The sequence below is a fragment of the Mus musculus genome, chromosome 11 (genome assembly GCF_000001635.26).
Source record: "Mus musculus strain C57BL/6J chromosome 11, GRCm38.p6 C57BL/6J".
Classification (NCBI taxonomy): Eukaryota; Metazoa; Chordata; class Mammalia; order Rodentia; family Muridae; genus Mus; species Mus musculus.
The window spans coordinates 86,646,429-86,664,133 of NC_000077.6; the positions used below are offsets into that span (position 1 = coordinate 86,646,429).

At 39.3% G+C, this 17,705-nt stretch overlaps 1 protein-coding gene across 4 annotated transcripts in view; it reads right to left on the bottom strand.

Annotated features, from left to right (window-relative positions):
- Positions 1-17,705, bottom strand: part of Vmp1 (vacuole membrane protein 1) — a 99,979-nt gene that overhangs the window by 62,571 nt on the left and 19,703 nt on the right. For all 4 annotated transcript variants that reach the window (NM_029478.6, NM_001379040.1, NM_001356531.3 and 1 more), the window contains exons 4-5: positions 17,055-17,145; positions 14,695-14,805 (exon numbers count right to left, since the gene is read on the bottom strand). In NM_029478.6, the coding sequence (NP_083754.2) occupies positions 14,695-14,805; positions 17,055-17,145 (202 nt within the window). The remainder of the gene's footprint in view (positions 1-14,694; positions 14,806-17,054; positions 17,146-17,705) is intronic.

Sequence of the window (17,705 nt, forward strand, 5' to 3'; positions counted from 1 at the left end):
AGAGTAAAGTCTCACCAATTTTAGAATTTTTCCCCTACAGATGATTGTTCAGGGGGCCTGCCTCGCATGAAAGCATAAGGCCCTGGCCACTCACATAAAGTGGGCATGGTGACTCACACCTGTAATCTGGAACTTAGACAGGACAGGCAAGAGTACAGGAAGTTTGTTTATTCCCAGCTACTTAGCAAGCTCCGGAACAACCTAGCTGGGCAGACTACATAAGGAGTTTCTGACCAGGGAGGGTCACACAGCAGGACCCTTTTTGTTCATTCAGTCAAGAGTGTACATTCTTCCCATAGCCGCACTGTGAAGTCATGATTACTCAGCCTGGAGGCTCATGCGCTGGTTTCCAGACAAAATGAAAGCTAAGGGGCCTGGCTAGCAGTTCAGTACTAGCCCTCGTTCATTTTCACAAGCCTATTAGTAGCCTACATCTGGATATTAGGTTAGACTATACTTACTGATAGGAAACCTTGCAGTTCTTTTCAACTTTACAGTCTAATTGTTCCAAAGAACAAACAAGTGTTTTGAATAAAATAATTGATAAAATTACATATATTCCAGTCCTCCTTATAGTGCTGGGACCGAACCCGTAGCCTCACACACGTGATGCAGGTGCTCTATCACTGACTTATCTAACAACCCCCAAGCATAAAACCATCTTTTAAGTATACTTTTCAAAAAGTGCAAGCCTCACTACAATGTATTATATGCAAGTCCTATTTTAGCTAGAACAAAGAAATAAGTGAGCCAAGCCAGAAATTATAGAGACAGGACAGGCAAGAGTGAAAAAGAAAAAAGAAAAAAAAAAAAAAAGGTTACCTGGATATAACCAGTAACAGAAAGCAGCCAGACTGAAGGAGGCAGAGGGAAAGCCCAGGGTAAGATACACATCTTAATGACCAAGGAGGAAAAACCCACCAGTGTGATACACAGAGGGCAGATATGGGCTTCAGGAAAATAATAAAAGAAACAGTGGACAAATTATTGTACAGGTTTTATGTCTAGGTAAAAAAAAAAAAGACTTTTTTTTAATCTTTTTTTTTCTTGTGGTTAAAAAAAGATCTAGGAATAAAATAAACCTTAATGAGAATCAATTAAAAGAAAATAATAAAACATAAACTGCTGGTAAGAAAAGCATTACAGTCAAAATGGCAGGACTCAACTGCAAAAAAAAATCTTAATCATCAGAAGAAATCAAAAATAACACCATCCAAGGAGAAGATAGGGTTAGACTTACAATCAGAAATAATTGGAAGAAAAGATAAAGTTACTTTTATAAAACATTAAAAGTATGAAGTAAAATATATGTGAACTAGAACCCATAGCAAATACACTTCAAATATAAGATGAAGTCAGAAGAACATTGGAAATGCAGATTTCCTTCTTTATTTGAATCCTTAATGAGGTAAGCAGCTGTTAAAGCGAAGGCTGGTCTGGGCACAAAGCTCAGTTTACACATCTTGTGCAGCGGTCTGAAGCCCTAGGCTGAGTTTCTAACAACAGGGAGAAAAAAAAGAAAAGAAAAGAAAAGAAGAGAAAAGAAAAAACACAACCAACCAATCAACAACAGCAAACCACTTGAGTTGGGGCTCAAGACCTGCGCAGAGGTAAAGTGAAGACAACAGAAGCACGAGAGAAAGAAAATAGACAGAGAGCACGTACGCTTGCCAACTCACCTGTATCAGCACAACCCTTACAATTTTCTTTTAAACTATGGTAAATAAGCCAAAGATCAAGGTAACAAGAGGGGAAGAAAAAAAGCAACAAATACTCAGAGGGCCGCACTTGAGCTCAACCAGATTGAGAATGGCATTAGTCAGAAACAGACCAAATACGAAACGGAGAAGGCAAAGACTGTTGACGCTGATTAGTAATACAACCAGGTGCAGGCGTTTGGGGGCTGGAGGGATGGCGCAGCAGTTAAGAACATGAAGGCTCTTCCAGACCCACACTTGGCTCCCAGCACTCCGTCTGCAGCTTACAGCTGTCTGCGATTCCAATCCTACAGATCCGACCCTTCTTCTTACCTCCTCAGGAAACCAGCACATACACACACATGGTGCACACACACATGCAGGGAAACACTCACACATAAAGTAAACTAATTAAATCTTTAAAAAACTATCCAGTTAAAAGTAAGAGCCAAGGAAAAGTAAAAAGGGTAAAAAGACAGAACACTTGAAAGGCATCTTAGAAGATGGCACGGCATCTTAGCATCAGACGTAAGAACAGAGCACAGGAGGGACATGCCAAAAGGGTAAATCTTTAGGAAGCTTTAGAAGTTTTACCACGCATATAACAGGAGCTAACACAAAAAGGAACACTTAGTAATCGAACACAGAGATTAGCAGATTCCTAACCACAGTAGAATTTTCTTTTTGGGGGGGGCTCTCTCTCTCTCTCTCTCCCTACTCTTCCTTGAAAGTGCCATTATTACAGCTGTCTATCACTGCACTTAGCTCATCACTGAAAATATTAACACCACGTACCGGCTAGATTTCCATTACCTTGACACAAAGTGGTGTCATTTTAGAAGAGGGAACTTGAGCTAAAAAAAAATGTTTCTGTCGGACTGGCCTTCAGGTAAGCCTGTGGTGCATTTTCTTGATTGATGATGGACACGGGAGGGTCCTGCTCACTATGATGCACCCCCTAGGCTAGTGGTTCTTGGTTCGAGAAGAAAGCAGGCTGAGCAAGCCATGGAGCAAGCCAGCAAGTGCTCCTCTCCTGCTGCTGCCTCAGCTCCTGCCTCCAGGCTCTTTCCTTGAGTTCCTGCCTGCAGAGGAGCATTAGCTAAGGATTGTAAGGTGAACTGAAGCCTTCCTTCCTCCCCAAGCTCTGGTCATGGTGTTTTATAGCAGCAAGAGAAAGCCTAAGTAGGACACCCATCTCTCATTAACTGATAGGGTAAGTAGAAAGAAAATTCATACGGATATAGGAGTTCTATGCAACAAAAATGGTATATAACAAAGTCAGTACAGGGAACAGCTTTAGGGAAAAGTGGCAAATGAAGATTTTGTTTTCTTCAAATTTAAATATAGTATTTCTAGCCCAATAATAACGTTTTAGATATATATGACACTGAACATCTGCTTTTGTTTTATTTTGAGATTCCAGATATCTAGTCTCATAAGTTGTATTTATTATATAATAGTTTCCAAAGTTTGATTGACAGAATAATTCTGCTTTGCTCAAGATAACAGACATTATACTTGCCCAGGCAAGGCTGCTGGGTGAGGATACTCCAAAGTCAGCCCAGAAGGCAGGCTTCTCGAAGGAGTGGACAGAACTATCTGGCTGTGAAAAAAGGTATTTTAAGTTTCCTGGGGATTTTGTTTTGCAGCTGTAGCTGACCTCATCATATACCAGATTCTCTTGTTTTAGCCTTTCAACTTCTGAGATAATAAGCAGCACCATTCCAGACTCAGGTCTTTTTATACAAATTTTATATATTACTACAATTTATAATCTTTCCAGAGTAAAGTACAAAGAAAAAACTTCCATCTCAGATTATTCTGTGAGATTAATTTTATTCTATCTTTAGTGGTGGTAATAAAATAAATTTAGAATTTTTTTAGGCCATCATTTGTGTTGTTTAAAAACAAGTTTTCATTTTGTTGCCCAGCCTCAACCTCCTGAGTTCTGAGATTAGGGTGGGTGCCACTATATACCAAAGAATACCAAACAAGAAAAGTAAGACTTTAATTTGTGCACCAGTGTGCAAGCCTGAGGTTAGAGGACTGAGCTCACTCAGGTCAGCTTTACCCACTGAGCCATCTCAATGGCTGTTCATAACATCTGAGATGATGTCAAACAAAGCTGCCCTGACCTGTCCGTAAAGAGAAATTTTAAGCTGTGCTCTGATGATGATGTAGTATCTATACAAGTCCAAAGAAAGAGCTCTTAGGTCACAAACACAAATTAAGGTCTTCACAAGGAGGTAGGAATATACTCATAGTTCAATCAATTAAAACATTTCTAATTGTAAAATGATGAAATAGTATATGTAATTCTACTTTATTTTACACACACACACACACACACACACACACACACCCCAAACCATTTTCTGGGTTTTGAAGTTTTCAAGTTCTTTGTATGTACACTAGAACAGACCACAATTTATTATAATTACACCTCATTTTTTTTAAACTAGGAACTAGTTTAGTCAAACCTCTTTGGGTGATGAAGACTGAGTGTGTGTGTGTGTTTGTGTGTGTGTGTGTGAGAGAGTATAAATACTCCTAGGAAGACACACTGACAGTCTTACAGTCAAGGCCGCTGTCTTAAAACTGATAAAACATTCCTAAACACTGGCATGCTTCCCCAGCATCTGTAATGTCAACTCATAGCTAAATCTATCATCTACATACAGAAGTCAAGGGAGATCCCAAGGGCAAAATTTCCAATTAGTTTTGTCTGGAAAACTCAGGCCAAAGGTACTAAAGCCGAGGCGTGCTCTGATTCACTGGGAAACCATGTTCGCCTCACTCTTCACTGACGAACAGAAGGACCGTGCTGGTCTGGAATGTGATCACTAGGGATGTCTGGGAGACAAAGGGTTGTCTGCATGACTGCAACCTTTCTTTCTTCCTTGTTTAAAGTCTGACTTTTGGGAGACTTTAGAAGCCACACAGGAATTCTACTCCCCCGAAGTTAAAAACAGTTGCTTTTCTCACCAGTCAGAAAACAACTTACTTAAGGTTCTGACCTACAGAAAGGACTGCTAGATGGGTGGAATATAGAACTACTCACTGCAAATAGACACCAAAAAGCTGACCTATTCCTTTATTTCTTCTTTTTTTAAAATTTCTTTTTAAAAATTCTATTTATAAGGATATTTTGTTCACATTGGATGTCTGTGCCCAAAGAAGCCAGGAAGTTCCTGGGAATTAACTGATTTACAGGTAGTTGTGGCCCAGATGCAATGTGGGCACTGGTCCTTTGGAAGAGCAGCCACTCCTTTTAACCACTGAGCCATCTTCTCCAGCCCCCCAGACCTGTTCTTTAGATTCTCTTTGTCAAGTCACAAGCTAGCACTTCCCTGCTCTTCTCTATAGAAAGCAGCATGGTTTGTCTAAACCCAAAGGCCTGGGCATTAGTTAATGTGAGTGGCAGGTCTTTAAATCTGTTAGACTTAAACAAAGTATAATTAGAATTCTGCCTTATCTTCCTAATGTAACAAAGTGTTTAAAAATAAAACAATGGCTGTGGCACCTAGGGCAAGAATATATTATTATATGTTAAAAGTACACATCTGCTGGCCAAAACAAAAGTAAACTCTAACATTAATTAGCCCATGAACCTTCTGGAAGCAAGTGAATTCTACCAGATTAGTATTCTTAATATAAAGAAATACTTGGGGCTGGAGAGATGGCTCAGTAGTTAAGAGCACTGACTGCTCTTCCAGAGGTTCTGAGTTCAAATCCCAGCAACCACATGGTGGCTCACAACCATCTATAATGAAATCAGATGCCCTCTTCTGGTGTGTCTGAAGGCAGCTACAGTGTACTCACATATAATAAATTAATAAATCTAAAAAAAAAAAAAAGAAGAAGAAATACTTTGTTTCTCCTTTAAAATCAGTAAAATTGGTTTTAAAGATTTACAAATAACTGTGTATCACTTTCAGTACAGTATGATGTTTTAGTATACATTATACACTATACAATGTAAACTATATACATCAATAAGCTAACAATTTTTAGGTGACCCATCACCTCAAATGTTTATCAGTAAGCCTGAGAGGGCAGGCCTGGTAGCACACCCTTTACTCTCAACATTCAGCTGGCCAAGGCGGGGAATCACTCACTGTGAGTTTGAGATCAACCTGGTCAAGCTGCTATAGTGAGCTCCAGGCCAGCCAATGCCAAAGAGTGAGACCCCCACAAAACAAAGAAAACACTAACAAACCCTAACTGACCTTCCTCTTTCTTTTCTGAGGTTGGGCTTGAAGCCGGGCCGTTGAGCATGCTAGGGAAGTGCTCTGCCACTGACCTCCATCTTCTAAGCAAATTTTGATCATGAGTTGACCTAAGTATTCCGAACAAATGGACTACATATTTAGGTAGAGAGCTATGCAAGTTGTTTAACATAGTCTTTGAAGCTTTCTTTTAAGCACACAATTATAAATAGTGACTTAAGGGCAGGAAGCTATCCAGTCTGTATAAACCCCTATGTCCTGGAGACCTTGGTTTCTGCTTTTGATGTGGTGACGCTCATGAGTTAATAGATGAGTCACTCCTTGGGGAGAGAGAGGGAGAGGAGCTACCATTCCCTCCCTCATCAACCAAAGGCCAACAGGCATTTTTTTTTTTCCTAAAAAGAGGCTGCTAATCTTCCAGGATGAGCTCTGACTCAAAGTGATCATGCCACAGTCACCGTGCCTACAGAAGTCAGTATCAGTGACACCACAACCCAATTTGGGGTAATTTCTTCCTTCTTTGTACTCAAAGATTCACAGATGAGCACTGACGCAATCATCAGAGTTAGAAAAAGTAGCGAAGAGGAAGCTGGCAGGTTAGCTCTGAGACAATCACCACCATCATGGCATTAACAGCACAGTTACGGAAACTATTTCTCCGCTTCACTTTACCACATCTCAGTGATAGTTCCCAAATATTTACTTCCAGCAATAAGGAATCAAGAGCCAAAAGGGCCCAGAAATATCTGTACCTAAGGAAACACAGCTTAGAGCAGCACAGACAACTATCAGGCACTACCCACAGCAATGTTTAAACACGAGAAGACAATCAACATGCCAGATTTTAAAAAGGTACAATTTCTGCTCCACTTTAAAATAAAATAATCCAAACTTAAGAGTAAAACAGGCATCTGGGCAGCAAATATTATACATATTTGTTGTGTTTAACTTATAACAAAGGTAAGGTATTTTGTTGAAACGATCATATTAAGAAAATGTCTCTTAAGGAGGAATTTTCAAAGGACAACACAATTTGGTTACAATTTCTAATAAAGCTTGGTCAATTTTATACTATAATCCAATAGTTCCAAATCCTACCTTCACATTGCTTTTAGAAGGGAGAATGCTAATGCTCCAGGCATTTTTCTACTTTGATCCCAAGTGTGAAAAAAGAAATCCTAGTGAATTAGGCTAAAAATAACATTTGTCTGTAAGGGTAGGTATCCCAAAGGCCCAGTGTAGAAACTGAGCTTTGAAAAATCTCTCTGCAGGAAAATGCTCCCCCTAGTGTCAAAAACTGTCTATACACCACACAATGGAAGCCTGCCAATGCAATTATAGCTTTTGCTGCTGTTGTGATCGGGGCTCATGAAACCCAGGTTAATCAACTTTAGAACTTATGTAGGTGAGGGTAGCCTTCAACTCCGTATTTTACCTTTAACGTGCTGAGATTATAGGTGTGGGTCACCACACTCAGCTTTCTTATTTAGATGTAAGACTTTAAACCTTAATTTTGCTCACTCCTCCCCCATACTCTGAGAATGGGTTTCTCTGAGTAGCCCTGGCTGTTCTGGAACTCACTCTCTAGACCAGGCCGGCTTCAAACTCAGAGATTCACCTACTTCTGCCTCTAGAGTGCTGGGATTAAAGGCATGTGCTACCATCACCCAGCAGGCATTTTCTCTTTTTTATTTTATTTTTGAGATTCACTAAGCAGCCAAGGCTGGTGAGAATAGCTAAGGGTGGACTGTGGATGTAGTCAGTAGTAGAAAATTTGGCAAGCATGTTCGAGGCTGTTAGTTTAATCTTTAGCACTGAGAAGAAAACAAAGGCATAACACACATATTGAAAATGATCACTTGTTTTAAACAAGGAGCTGAGAAGCCAGAGATCGCCTCAGACTGTGTTGGCACAGTCTGAGGACTTGAGTTGACTCACAGGACCCATGGGAGAAGCTGGACACAGCTCTTTACATTTAGAATGCCAGCACTCCTATGGGGAACGGGAGGTGGAAGCAGGAGAATTTGCTGGAAGCTCAAGTATGCAACACAGCCACACAAACAACAAAATCCTGTCTCAAAAACAGTAAAACATAAAAAAAGGAGAGAACTGACAGCAAACATGTCCTACGACTTTCACATATGCACACATGCACTGAAACGCAAACCCTTAAGTGTCTCTGGTCTTTTTCTCTTTTATACTCTCTCTTCTTCAAAACAAAAATATAAAACTCTGTAACATAGTATAGTATTTATAATAGCTGGAATAATTTTCTAGATACTTTATGTGTATTAAACATCATGTTTAAAAAGATACATTTGTTATTTCATTTAGTCCTCAAAACAGTCACGAGATAATTACCATTATTATCACTTCCATTTATAGTTGAATAAACTAAGGTTTAAAAGTTAAGAAATCGGGCTGGTGAGATGGCTCAGCGGTTAAGAGCACTGACTGCACTTCCAAAGGTCCGGAGTTCAAATCCCAGCAACCACATGGTGGCTCACAACCACCCGTAACAAAAATCTGATGCCCTCTTCTGGAGTGTCTGAAGACAGCTACAGTGTACACACATATAATAAATAAATAAATAAATCTTAAAAAAAAAAAAAAAAGTTAAGAAATCTGGGCTGGAGAGATGGATCAGCAGTTAAGAGCACTGACTGCTTTTCCAGAGGTCCTGAGTTCAATTCCCAGCAACTACATGGTGGCTCACAACTATCTGTAATGGGATCCAATGTCCTCTTCTGGTGTATCTGAAGACATAGACATATATAAAATAAATAAATAAATCTTAAAAAAAAAAGTTAAGAAATATGCCAGGTGATAGTGATACATGTCTTTAATCTCAGCACTTGGGAGGCAGAGACAGAAGATTTTCTGAAAGTTAGAGGCCAGCCTTGTCTACAGACTGTTCTAGGATAGCCAAACTATACACAGAGAAACCCTGTTTCGAGAAAACCACCACCACCAACAATAACAATAACAACAACAAAAATCTTAAGAAATTCATCAAACATCACATAGCTAATATTGGAGCAGACATTCCAACCTAGCTACTTGACTCTGCTTCTCTCATAATCAAAACTTCTGCATACTCTTCACCATTAAAGGATGGAAAACCAGATGTGGTGGTGCACACCTGCAATCCCCTTATTTGGGAAGCCCTGACAGGAAGGATGCTATGAGTTCAAGACCAGTCCAGGATATATAGCCGTGGGAATTATTTTCCACATATGCAAGTCAATGGAAAGCAAGGCTAACTGGTAATTTTACTGATCCTTTAAAAATTATTTTAGATTTTCTTTGTATGCACATCTTCCTGCATGAATGTGTGAAACATATGCTTGCCTGGTATTCAGGTCAGAAGAGGAAGAGCACTGGATCCCCTGCAACTAAGATTACACACAGCCCCGTTCATTCTTATGTAAGCAAACCATGTATGTGTGAATATAGACAAATAATAAATCATGTGTCTAAGCTAAGAGAGTCATTTGGGAATTGGGTAAGAATGCTTTATAGGCAAATATACAACAGTATATTGATTGTGTTAGTGATGCCATCTAGTGGTGACCAAATATAGATGTACTAAGACAAGTTCTAGAATTGGTTTTTTCTCTTTTTTAAAGGATCTTAGGATTTATTTTGTTCTGCATGTGTGGATGTGTTCAACACACATGGATGCCTATGGAAGCCAGCAGACAGCATTATATTCTCTGGAACTGGAACTATGAATGATTGTGAGCCACCATCTGCGGCTGGGAATTGAAAGCAAGGTCCTCCACAAGAACACACTGGCCTTAACTGCTGGGCCATCTTTCTCTCCAGCCCCCTAGGAAACTGATTTCAAACCACTCGTAGATGACAATCTTTGGAGAATGTGAATAACGTAGGTTTTTTTTTTTTTTCAACAAGAATAAAAAGCTTATTCTCCTAGGTACAAAAGTAGAATGTTCAGGAAATTAGAATAAGCAACACAAGTCAGTGGTTCTGCTAATCATCCTACTAAGTACCGTTCCGCAGAGATGAAAGAAGCTCGCTTTGCTCTCTGGCTCACACCCACCACTCCCATGGAAACAGCAACTCTGCTGATTGAGTGATGAGGGTTCCAACACACATTTTCAAATTACAACCTTTCAATTGAAAAACTTAATCTTAAAAATAAGGAAATTGTTCATTAACTGAAAAATATGACTTCATTTTAAGATCTAATCTTTTTAGTCTTAATCTTAAGTGACCATCTGGTGTACATTCGATCACAATTAACAAGGTTTAACCGCAAAGAGGCAACTTCCACTGTGAAGACCAATGGACACGAAATACAAAGCATTTTCATATTACTTAATTTTTAGAAAGCATGATCATGATAAAGAAGAAATTAATCTTTAGTTTTTCAAACTACATGAACTGTAAGACTTTACAAACAATACAAACACAAAATCCGACAAGAAGGGGACTGTATGTCTGCCCAGACTACGTTCCTAGCATGGCTGCTTGGCCTCTGAGGGTTACATGATTACAACAAGGTAGAGGTGTCTATTTCACCATCACAAAAAAGTAGGCCATCAGAATGTCGTCATCATCACATCTAAGCTCATAAAAGAAAGCACATGCAATTGGGGTTTCCCAAACACAGTCCTATCATCAAAAGACAAGGGAGCCCGGCATGGTGGTGCCCGTCTTTAATCTTAGCACTCAGGAGGCAGAGGGAGGAAGATCTCTGTAAGGTCCAGGACAGCCAGGGCTATATAGTGACACCCCCTTCCAAACAAACAAACAACAATACACAAAAGAAGTGAAGATTGTCAGGTGTGGGAGGCAAAGCACAGAGGTCCTTGTGCCATCACAGAAGCACTAGAGAAACCAGGAATGTTAAACATGCAGGGTTATCTTGAGAGAGAGAGAGAGAGAGAGAGAGAGAGAGAGAGAGAGAGAGAGAGAGAGAGAGAGAGAGAGAACTTGCTTTCAGAGCAGAGGAGGTTATGAGCCTGGTGACTTTTATTATCTGTGTGGCTAAAACCACACCAGATCCTCCCTAAGACCTTATCATGAAACTCTTTTTCTCAGTCGATCTATATATAGAACCTATCTTTATGGAAGATGTCACATGTTCTTACAAAGTTTCAACATGGGATTGAGTTAATTATCACCAGGAAATTTTTTCACCAAATTATACTGTACTTAATTAAATATATCTAAAGGAAACTACTTGGGGTCAGATTCTCAAAGTTTAAACCAACACAGACTACTGAGTTGTACTGAGCTGAACTGGCTCATCTTACATGGATTGACATGCTGGTCACTGGGATTCTAGAGAGAGAGACCCCCTGTACTTAAGAATTAAAACATTGTTACAAATCACAAAGGAAATGGTAAATTTTAAAGTTATTAGAATAGCTTGTATTAAGAACAAATCAAAACTCTGCTTTTGATTTCCTGTCTTTTTTTAAAATGTGTTAAAATTTCACATGTAATTTTAACAATTTATATACAAATATAATACACAAATATACTAAAAACTTCCCATGGAAACATTTATGTATAATTAATGCAGTAGTTTTTATAAGTTCAATGATTCTATCTCCTTACTTGTGACTTAGTATATAATAGATATAACATTGAGTGCAGTGAGAAAGAACTTCCTCCCAATTGCTCTTGAAATTGTCAAGAGAGATGACTCAGCAGTAAAGAGGCTGTGTTGCTCTTGCATAGGATTCAGGTTCAGTTCTTAGTACCCACAAGACAGCTCACAACTGTCTGTAACTCCAGTTCCTCCACAGGCACCAGGCAAACACATGATGCAGATATACAAAATACTCATATGCATTAAAAGTTAAAGCTGAGAAAATTCTAATTACATTCCACTAAACTAGCACACTGATCAAGTGTAAAAATGCTCATTAGTAGAAACAAAGATTTTACTTTTCCTTTACATTAATTCTGTAATAAACTTTACTGTTACAATACTACTACTACTACTACTACTACTACTACTACTACTACTACTACTACTACTATTATTGCTATTATTATCGAATGTGTCCATGCAGGTGAGTATCTGTGTGCCATGGCACAGGGGTAGAGGTCAGAAAATGGCTCATCCGAGGATTCAAAGTCAGGTCCTCAAGGTTGTTCAGAAAGTACTTTACTCAATTATCTCTCCAGCCCTCAAATTTCTTTATACTAAATTTGTATGCAATTTAAAGAGGACTCATTTGAATTCCGTTTAATGTTCAGTAGAATCTTCCATGTATGCGGCTTCCCAGAGGATTTTAGGTTTGTCATCTATTATAAACAAAGCCCTTCATCTTGTTTTTCAAGAAATATCAGATGGTGGGTCTAGATAAGAACAGGAAGATAGGGCAGGGTGGCCCACATCTTCAATCCCAGCCCTTGGGAGGCAGAAGTAAGTGGATCTGAGTTCGAGGACAACCTAACTTCACCGAGTGAATTCAAGAAAAGTCAGGGAGAAACAGACAAACCCTGTCTTAAAAACACCAAAGCCAAACACACACACTCACACACGCACACACACACCCCACAAAATAAAAAACAAAAACAAAAACAGAACAAAAAGATATCCTATAATCTAATCTGTCTTTTCTTTTTCTCTCTCCTTCAATTTCTACATCTGAATGCAGTATTACACTACTAAGAATTTAGCAGTTATAGGACTGGAGAGAGATTCAGTTTAAGCATGCAGACTTTTATTTAGATGTCCAGCATTTATGCAAAAAGCTGAAAAGGATGCTTGTGATCCCAGAACTGGGGAGGAAAAAACAAGAGGATCCCTTGGCTCGCTGGCAAGGCAATCTAGCTAAACACAAGTTTATGTAGACCCTGTGTCAAAAAATATGTGGTATGTGATTGAGGAAGACACCGAATGTTGACAACTTGTCTCTGTCTACATGTATACACAGATAGATATATCTGGACGCACGTGCAAACACACACATACCATAAATACAAACTTATACCAGTTTAGAAGTTACTAAGAAATAGAATCAATTACTTACTTTTATTTCAGGTAAGAGATAAGCAGATATGAATATAATTCTAAAATTCAAACATTTTTGAGATGGGGCCTCCTAATATTGCCCAAGCCAGATTCAAACTCCCAAAGCTCCTGCTATAGTCCCCTAAGCAGCTAGTACCATGTGCCACTGGGTCTAGCTTAAAATTCCAAGCTTTAAAATAAACTTAGAGAAATGATGTACTAAAGATTAACTCCCAAATTATCCTTCAGATCATTAGTTCAACACTCTCCTATACCAATCATTCATGCCTTAACATTAACATATTGGATTCAGAAGTGAATGTAGTATGTATAGAGCAGCCTTGTTTGAAATGATGGAATTAATTCAGCATTGAGTATCACTGTGATATTCTTTCTACCCAATGAAGATAAAACTACAAATATGGAATTGTTTTTACTTCCTTATTCAGGAACAAGAAGAGAACAAAAGAAACAAACCATGTAGCCACAGAGCTTAATAAGCACTCAAGCATCCCAGTCTTACCTCACTCTGACAAGGCCTACCTAGATCCTGTTGTCCTGTCTTCAGCTGCCTACTCTCCTTCTACCTCAGATTTTTAAGGTCACTTGTAAAAATGGAAAGTTTTATCTTATACTTAAACTAGTATTTCACCAAGGAAGTACTTTAAAACTAAGTTTTACATGTTATTTCATCAGTTATATTAAATAACAACATCCAAACTATGGACAAGCGCCCATGGCCGCTTAGAATGTTTCTGTGTCGCTGATTAACAGATAAACTGTCTGTATCAACTTAAAGCCTTTTCTTGGTTTTGTTTTTTATTTTATTTTTTTAAAGATTTATTTATTTATTTTATATAGGTGAGTACACTGTAGCTGTCTTCAGACACATCAGAAGAGGGCATCAGATCCCATTACAGATGGTTGTAAGCCACCATGTGGTTGCTGGGAATTGAACTCAGGATTTTTGGAAGAGCTGTCAGTGCTCTCTTTTTTTTTTTTAAAGATTTATTTATTTATTATATGTAAGTACACTGTAGCTGTCTTCAGACACACCAGAAGAGGGCATCAGATCTCTGTTACAGGTGGTTGTGAGCCACCATGTGGTTGCTGGGATTTGAACTTTGGACCTTTGGAAGAGCAGTCGGGTGCTCTTACCCCCTGAGCCATCTCACCAGCCCCGCTGTCAGTGCTCTTAACTGCTGAGCCATCTCTCCAGCCCCCCTTTTTTAAAAGGCGGTTTTATTTCTTTTCTTTGTTTTGTGTGTATGTGTGGGTAACTGAGCACATAATAAAGGGCTCAGGACATTTGCAGGAGTCAGTTCTCTCTTTTGTCTATCAGGCAGCTTCTGAGGATTGAACTACGGCCGTCATGCTTGGCAGTGAGCTCCCTTACTGGATGAGCCACCTCACTGTTTTGTGTTTTCAAGACAGTGTCTCGTTACAAAGCCTACACTAACCTCAAACTCACAACAATCCTACTCCCCAGCTTCACAAGTGCTCAGATTATGGGTATAACTTGTTCTAAGCTTTACACAGAATTTTATAAACTGAAATGAACTTCATCCATTATAACAAATGCATAAAGCAAAATAATCATTACTTCAAAATTGGAAAAAGCCTACTTCAGGCACTGGTTTGAGGATTAGAACACTTGAAAATCCAGAGCAGTTAAACACAGATTTTAGAATTGCAGATTCCAAAGTAAATACACCAATCTAGACAGAAGAATCAGCTTCATGTTTGTTCCCTGAAAGAAAGCCATGCTTACCAGATAAAGCAGAAAGGTGTGCAGTCCTGTTCCAAGACCAACAGAGGACAAAATCCCCAGGCCTATCCAGTATGCATACAAAAGAAACTGCTTCTCTATCCGCTGCACATACTGAAAAACAAAAGGGACAAGGTATAAACTCAAACACCTGCCCAGGACCATGCTAGTGCTAACCACCTCTGTGACCCTAAGCTGAGAAACAGTAAGACAACACACTCCTTGAAGAGGTCTCGAGCTGCCAGTGTACCCCTGCAGAGAGAACAAAAAACAAAAGCAAAGCAAAAGACAAAACCAACCCTCTGAGCAGAATAAGGCACATGCTTGGTAATCACTATTACTATTATTATTATTATTATTATTATTATTATTATTATTATTATTATTCTCTGATTTCTTGAGGACCTCAGACTGTAGCGCAGCCTGGCCTGGTACTTTCCATGTACAACGGCATAGCCTGGAGCTTTAGTTGCTCCTTCTACTTCTGCTTCCTGAGTGGTGTGATTATGCTTGTGTGCTACCGTGCCCAACCTAGTATGGTAATGCTAATAACACTTGAAAGTGACTGAAAAATTACACATAAAACAGTGTTAAGAAAAAGACAGTTATGCAATATTTGTAAAGAGAAAACGTTAGGAATACAGGAGACACAGTGGTCAAGAAAGGGGGCAATGAACCAGGTATGGCGGTGCAACCCTTTAAACTCGGGAGGGAGGCAGGGGGATCTCTTGAGTTTCAGGACAATAAGGGCCATGTGGAGAACCTGTCTCAAAATACCAAGATTGAGGAGCAATCACACACTTTGTTGTTGTTGTTGTTGTTGTTGTTGTTAATAGAATACATTCTTGATTTTTCAAGTAAAAAATAAGAATAAAACAATTTCTGTATGCTTAATACCACGTTGTTTTTCAAACAAGAGCAAAAATGAAGTTCAGTGCAAGAAAGACCTGACTTTCAAGAAAGAGCTGACCTGCCAGGCAGTGGTGGCGCATGCCTTTAATCCCAGCACTTGGGAGGCAGAGGCAGGCAGATTTCTGAGTTCAAGGCCAGCCTGGTCTACAGAGCCCAGGACAGCCAGGGAAACACAGAGAAACCCTGCCTTGAAAAACCAAAAAAAAAAAAAAAAAAAAGTCAATAAAATAAGGGAGTAGAGTACAGAGGTTATAGAGTTGCTGGATGCTTGCTTTGCTTTGCTTTGCTTTGCTTTGTTTCCTTCCTTCCTTGTTTTGTAAGACAGGGTTTCTCTGCATAGCTTTGGCTGTCCTGGAACTCACTCTGTAGATCAGGCTGGCCTTCACTCACAGGGACCAACCTGCCTCTGGAGTGCTGGGATTTATTTGGTAAGAGGCAGAATTTCACTGTGTACCTGTAGCTAACCTGGGACTCTGTTAAACAGACTCACAGTGATCCCCCTGCTTCTGTTGTGCTTACTTGAATGAGACACCATGGACAGCTTGGTTGCAAAGTGTCTGACCAACTGTCTTAGGGTTTTACTGCTGTGAACAGACACAATGACCAAGGCAAGTCTTATAAGAACAACATCTAATTGGGGCTGGTTTACAGGTTCAGCGGTTCAATCCAGTATCATCAAGGAGGGAACATGGCATCATCCCGGCAGGCATAGTACGGGAGGAACAGAGAGTTCTACATCTTTATCTGAAGGCTGCTAGCAGACTACTGACTTCCAGGCTGCTAGGGTGAGGGTCTTAAGCCCATGACCACAGTGAAACACCTACTCCAACAAGGCCACACCTAATAGTGCCACTCCCTGGGCCAAGCATATACAAACCATCATGCCAAGATATAAAGATTCCTATAGAAAATGCATTGAAAACTACTTAAAAACAACAAAAACCTTCTCTGACACTAGAATAATTACTTTAAAATGATAGCTTCTAAAAAACATTTCTATTAAGATAGATTAATGTTTCACTATTTTAATGAAAATGTGCTGACAAATGTTACTTCCTTATTTTCTCATCAGTACTATGACTACTGACAGCAGGGAAATGAATCTACCTTTCACAGACATAAAACCTCTCAATCTAGGATGAAATCTGGACAGATCAGAAAGGCATACAGTAGACATTATGAAGACATTGTGGTAAAGATGAAAGGATCCACGCTGTTTTGACTAAATACAAAAAAAGCTAGCTTAAATCTCTGAAGATAAAACAGTATCCTAAATACCAGAATAACATTGACCAGCTATGAGACAGTGCTTGGGTATTTTTAGTGCAGGAATAAGACATTAAGATACCAGTTATCAGTATGCTTAAAATGTTGAGGGTATAAATTCTATGAACTCTGCATTATCTCATTCTGAAATGTGTGACTGCAGACTGGGAAACACAGCACAGTACCTGTTGGTGCGCTCCTTCCACATAATACGTAGCTACAAGCGCAGCAAGCAGCAGTAAAAAGGACACCACAATGCTTTGACGATGCCACAATCTTAAAAAGAAATGGAAAAAAAAAATGTCACATTGATCTTACAAGTTGTAGAAACAGCCTTTGGGATAGACAGAGTCAGTCAAGGTACACAGGGCCAGGACCTGGATTATCATACAGCCACACTCTTACTCAGACAGCCTTTCTCCACCCAAAGCCTCATCTGGTTTGCACATTATCTCTGAATTTGGAGCGGTACAACAGGAAAAGCGCTGGCTTTCTAGCCACGGACTGGGTTGGCCAGTGGGGAGTGCTCTCTTAGCAAGGCATTTAACCAATCTGATTTGCACTTTTACCTTTAAGAATCATAATACTCATATATTTGCTTGTCTTCCTTTGTGGGGCTCCTAGAGGGATCAAATAAGCTGAAATTTGTTACAAAATGTTTTATAAATGTTAAATACAACAAAATTGTAAGATAACAGTATAGATTCTTTAAAAGGACCAGAAAATAATAGGATGTGAAATTGCTCTCTGCCATATTTGAAACAGCTAGATGCAAGGGGTTTAAAAGACAGGACATATTTTATGGCAGAGCTCTTTTTCTCTGGCTGTCAGTAAAG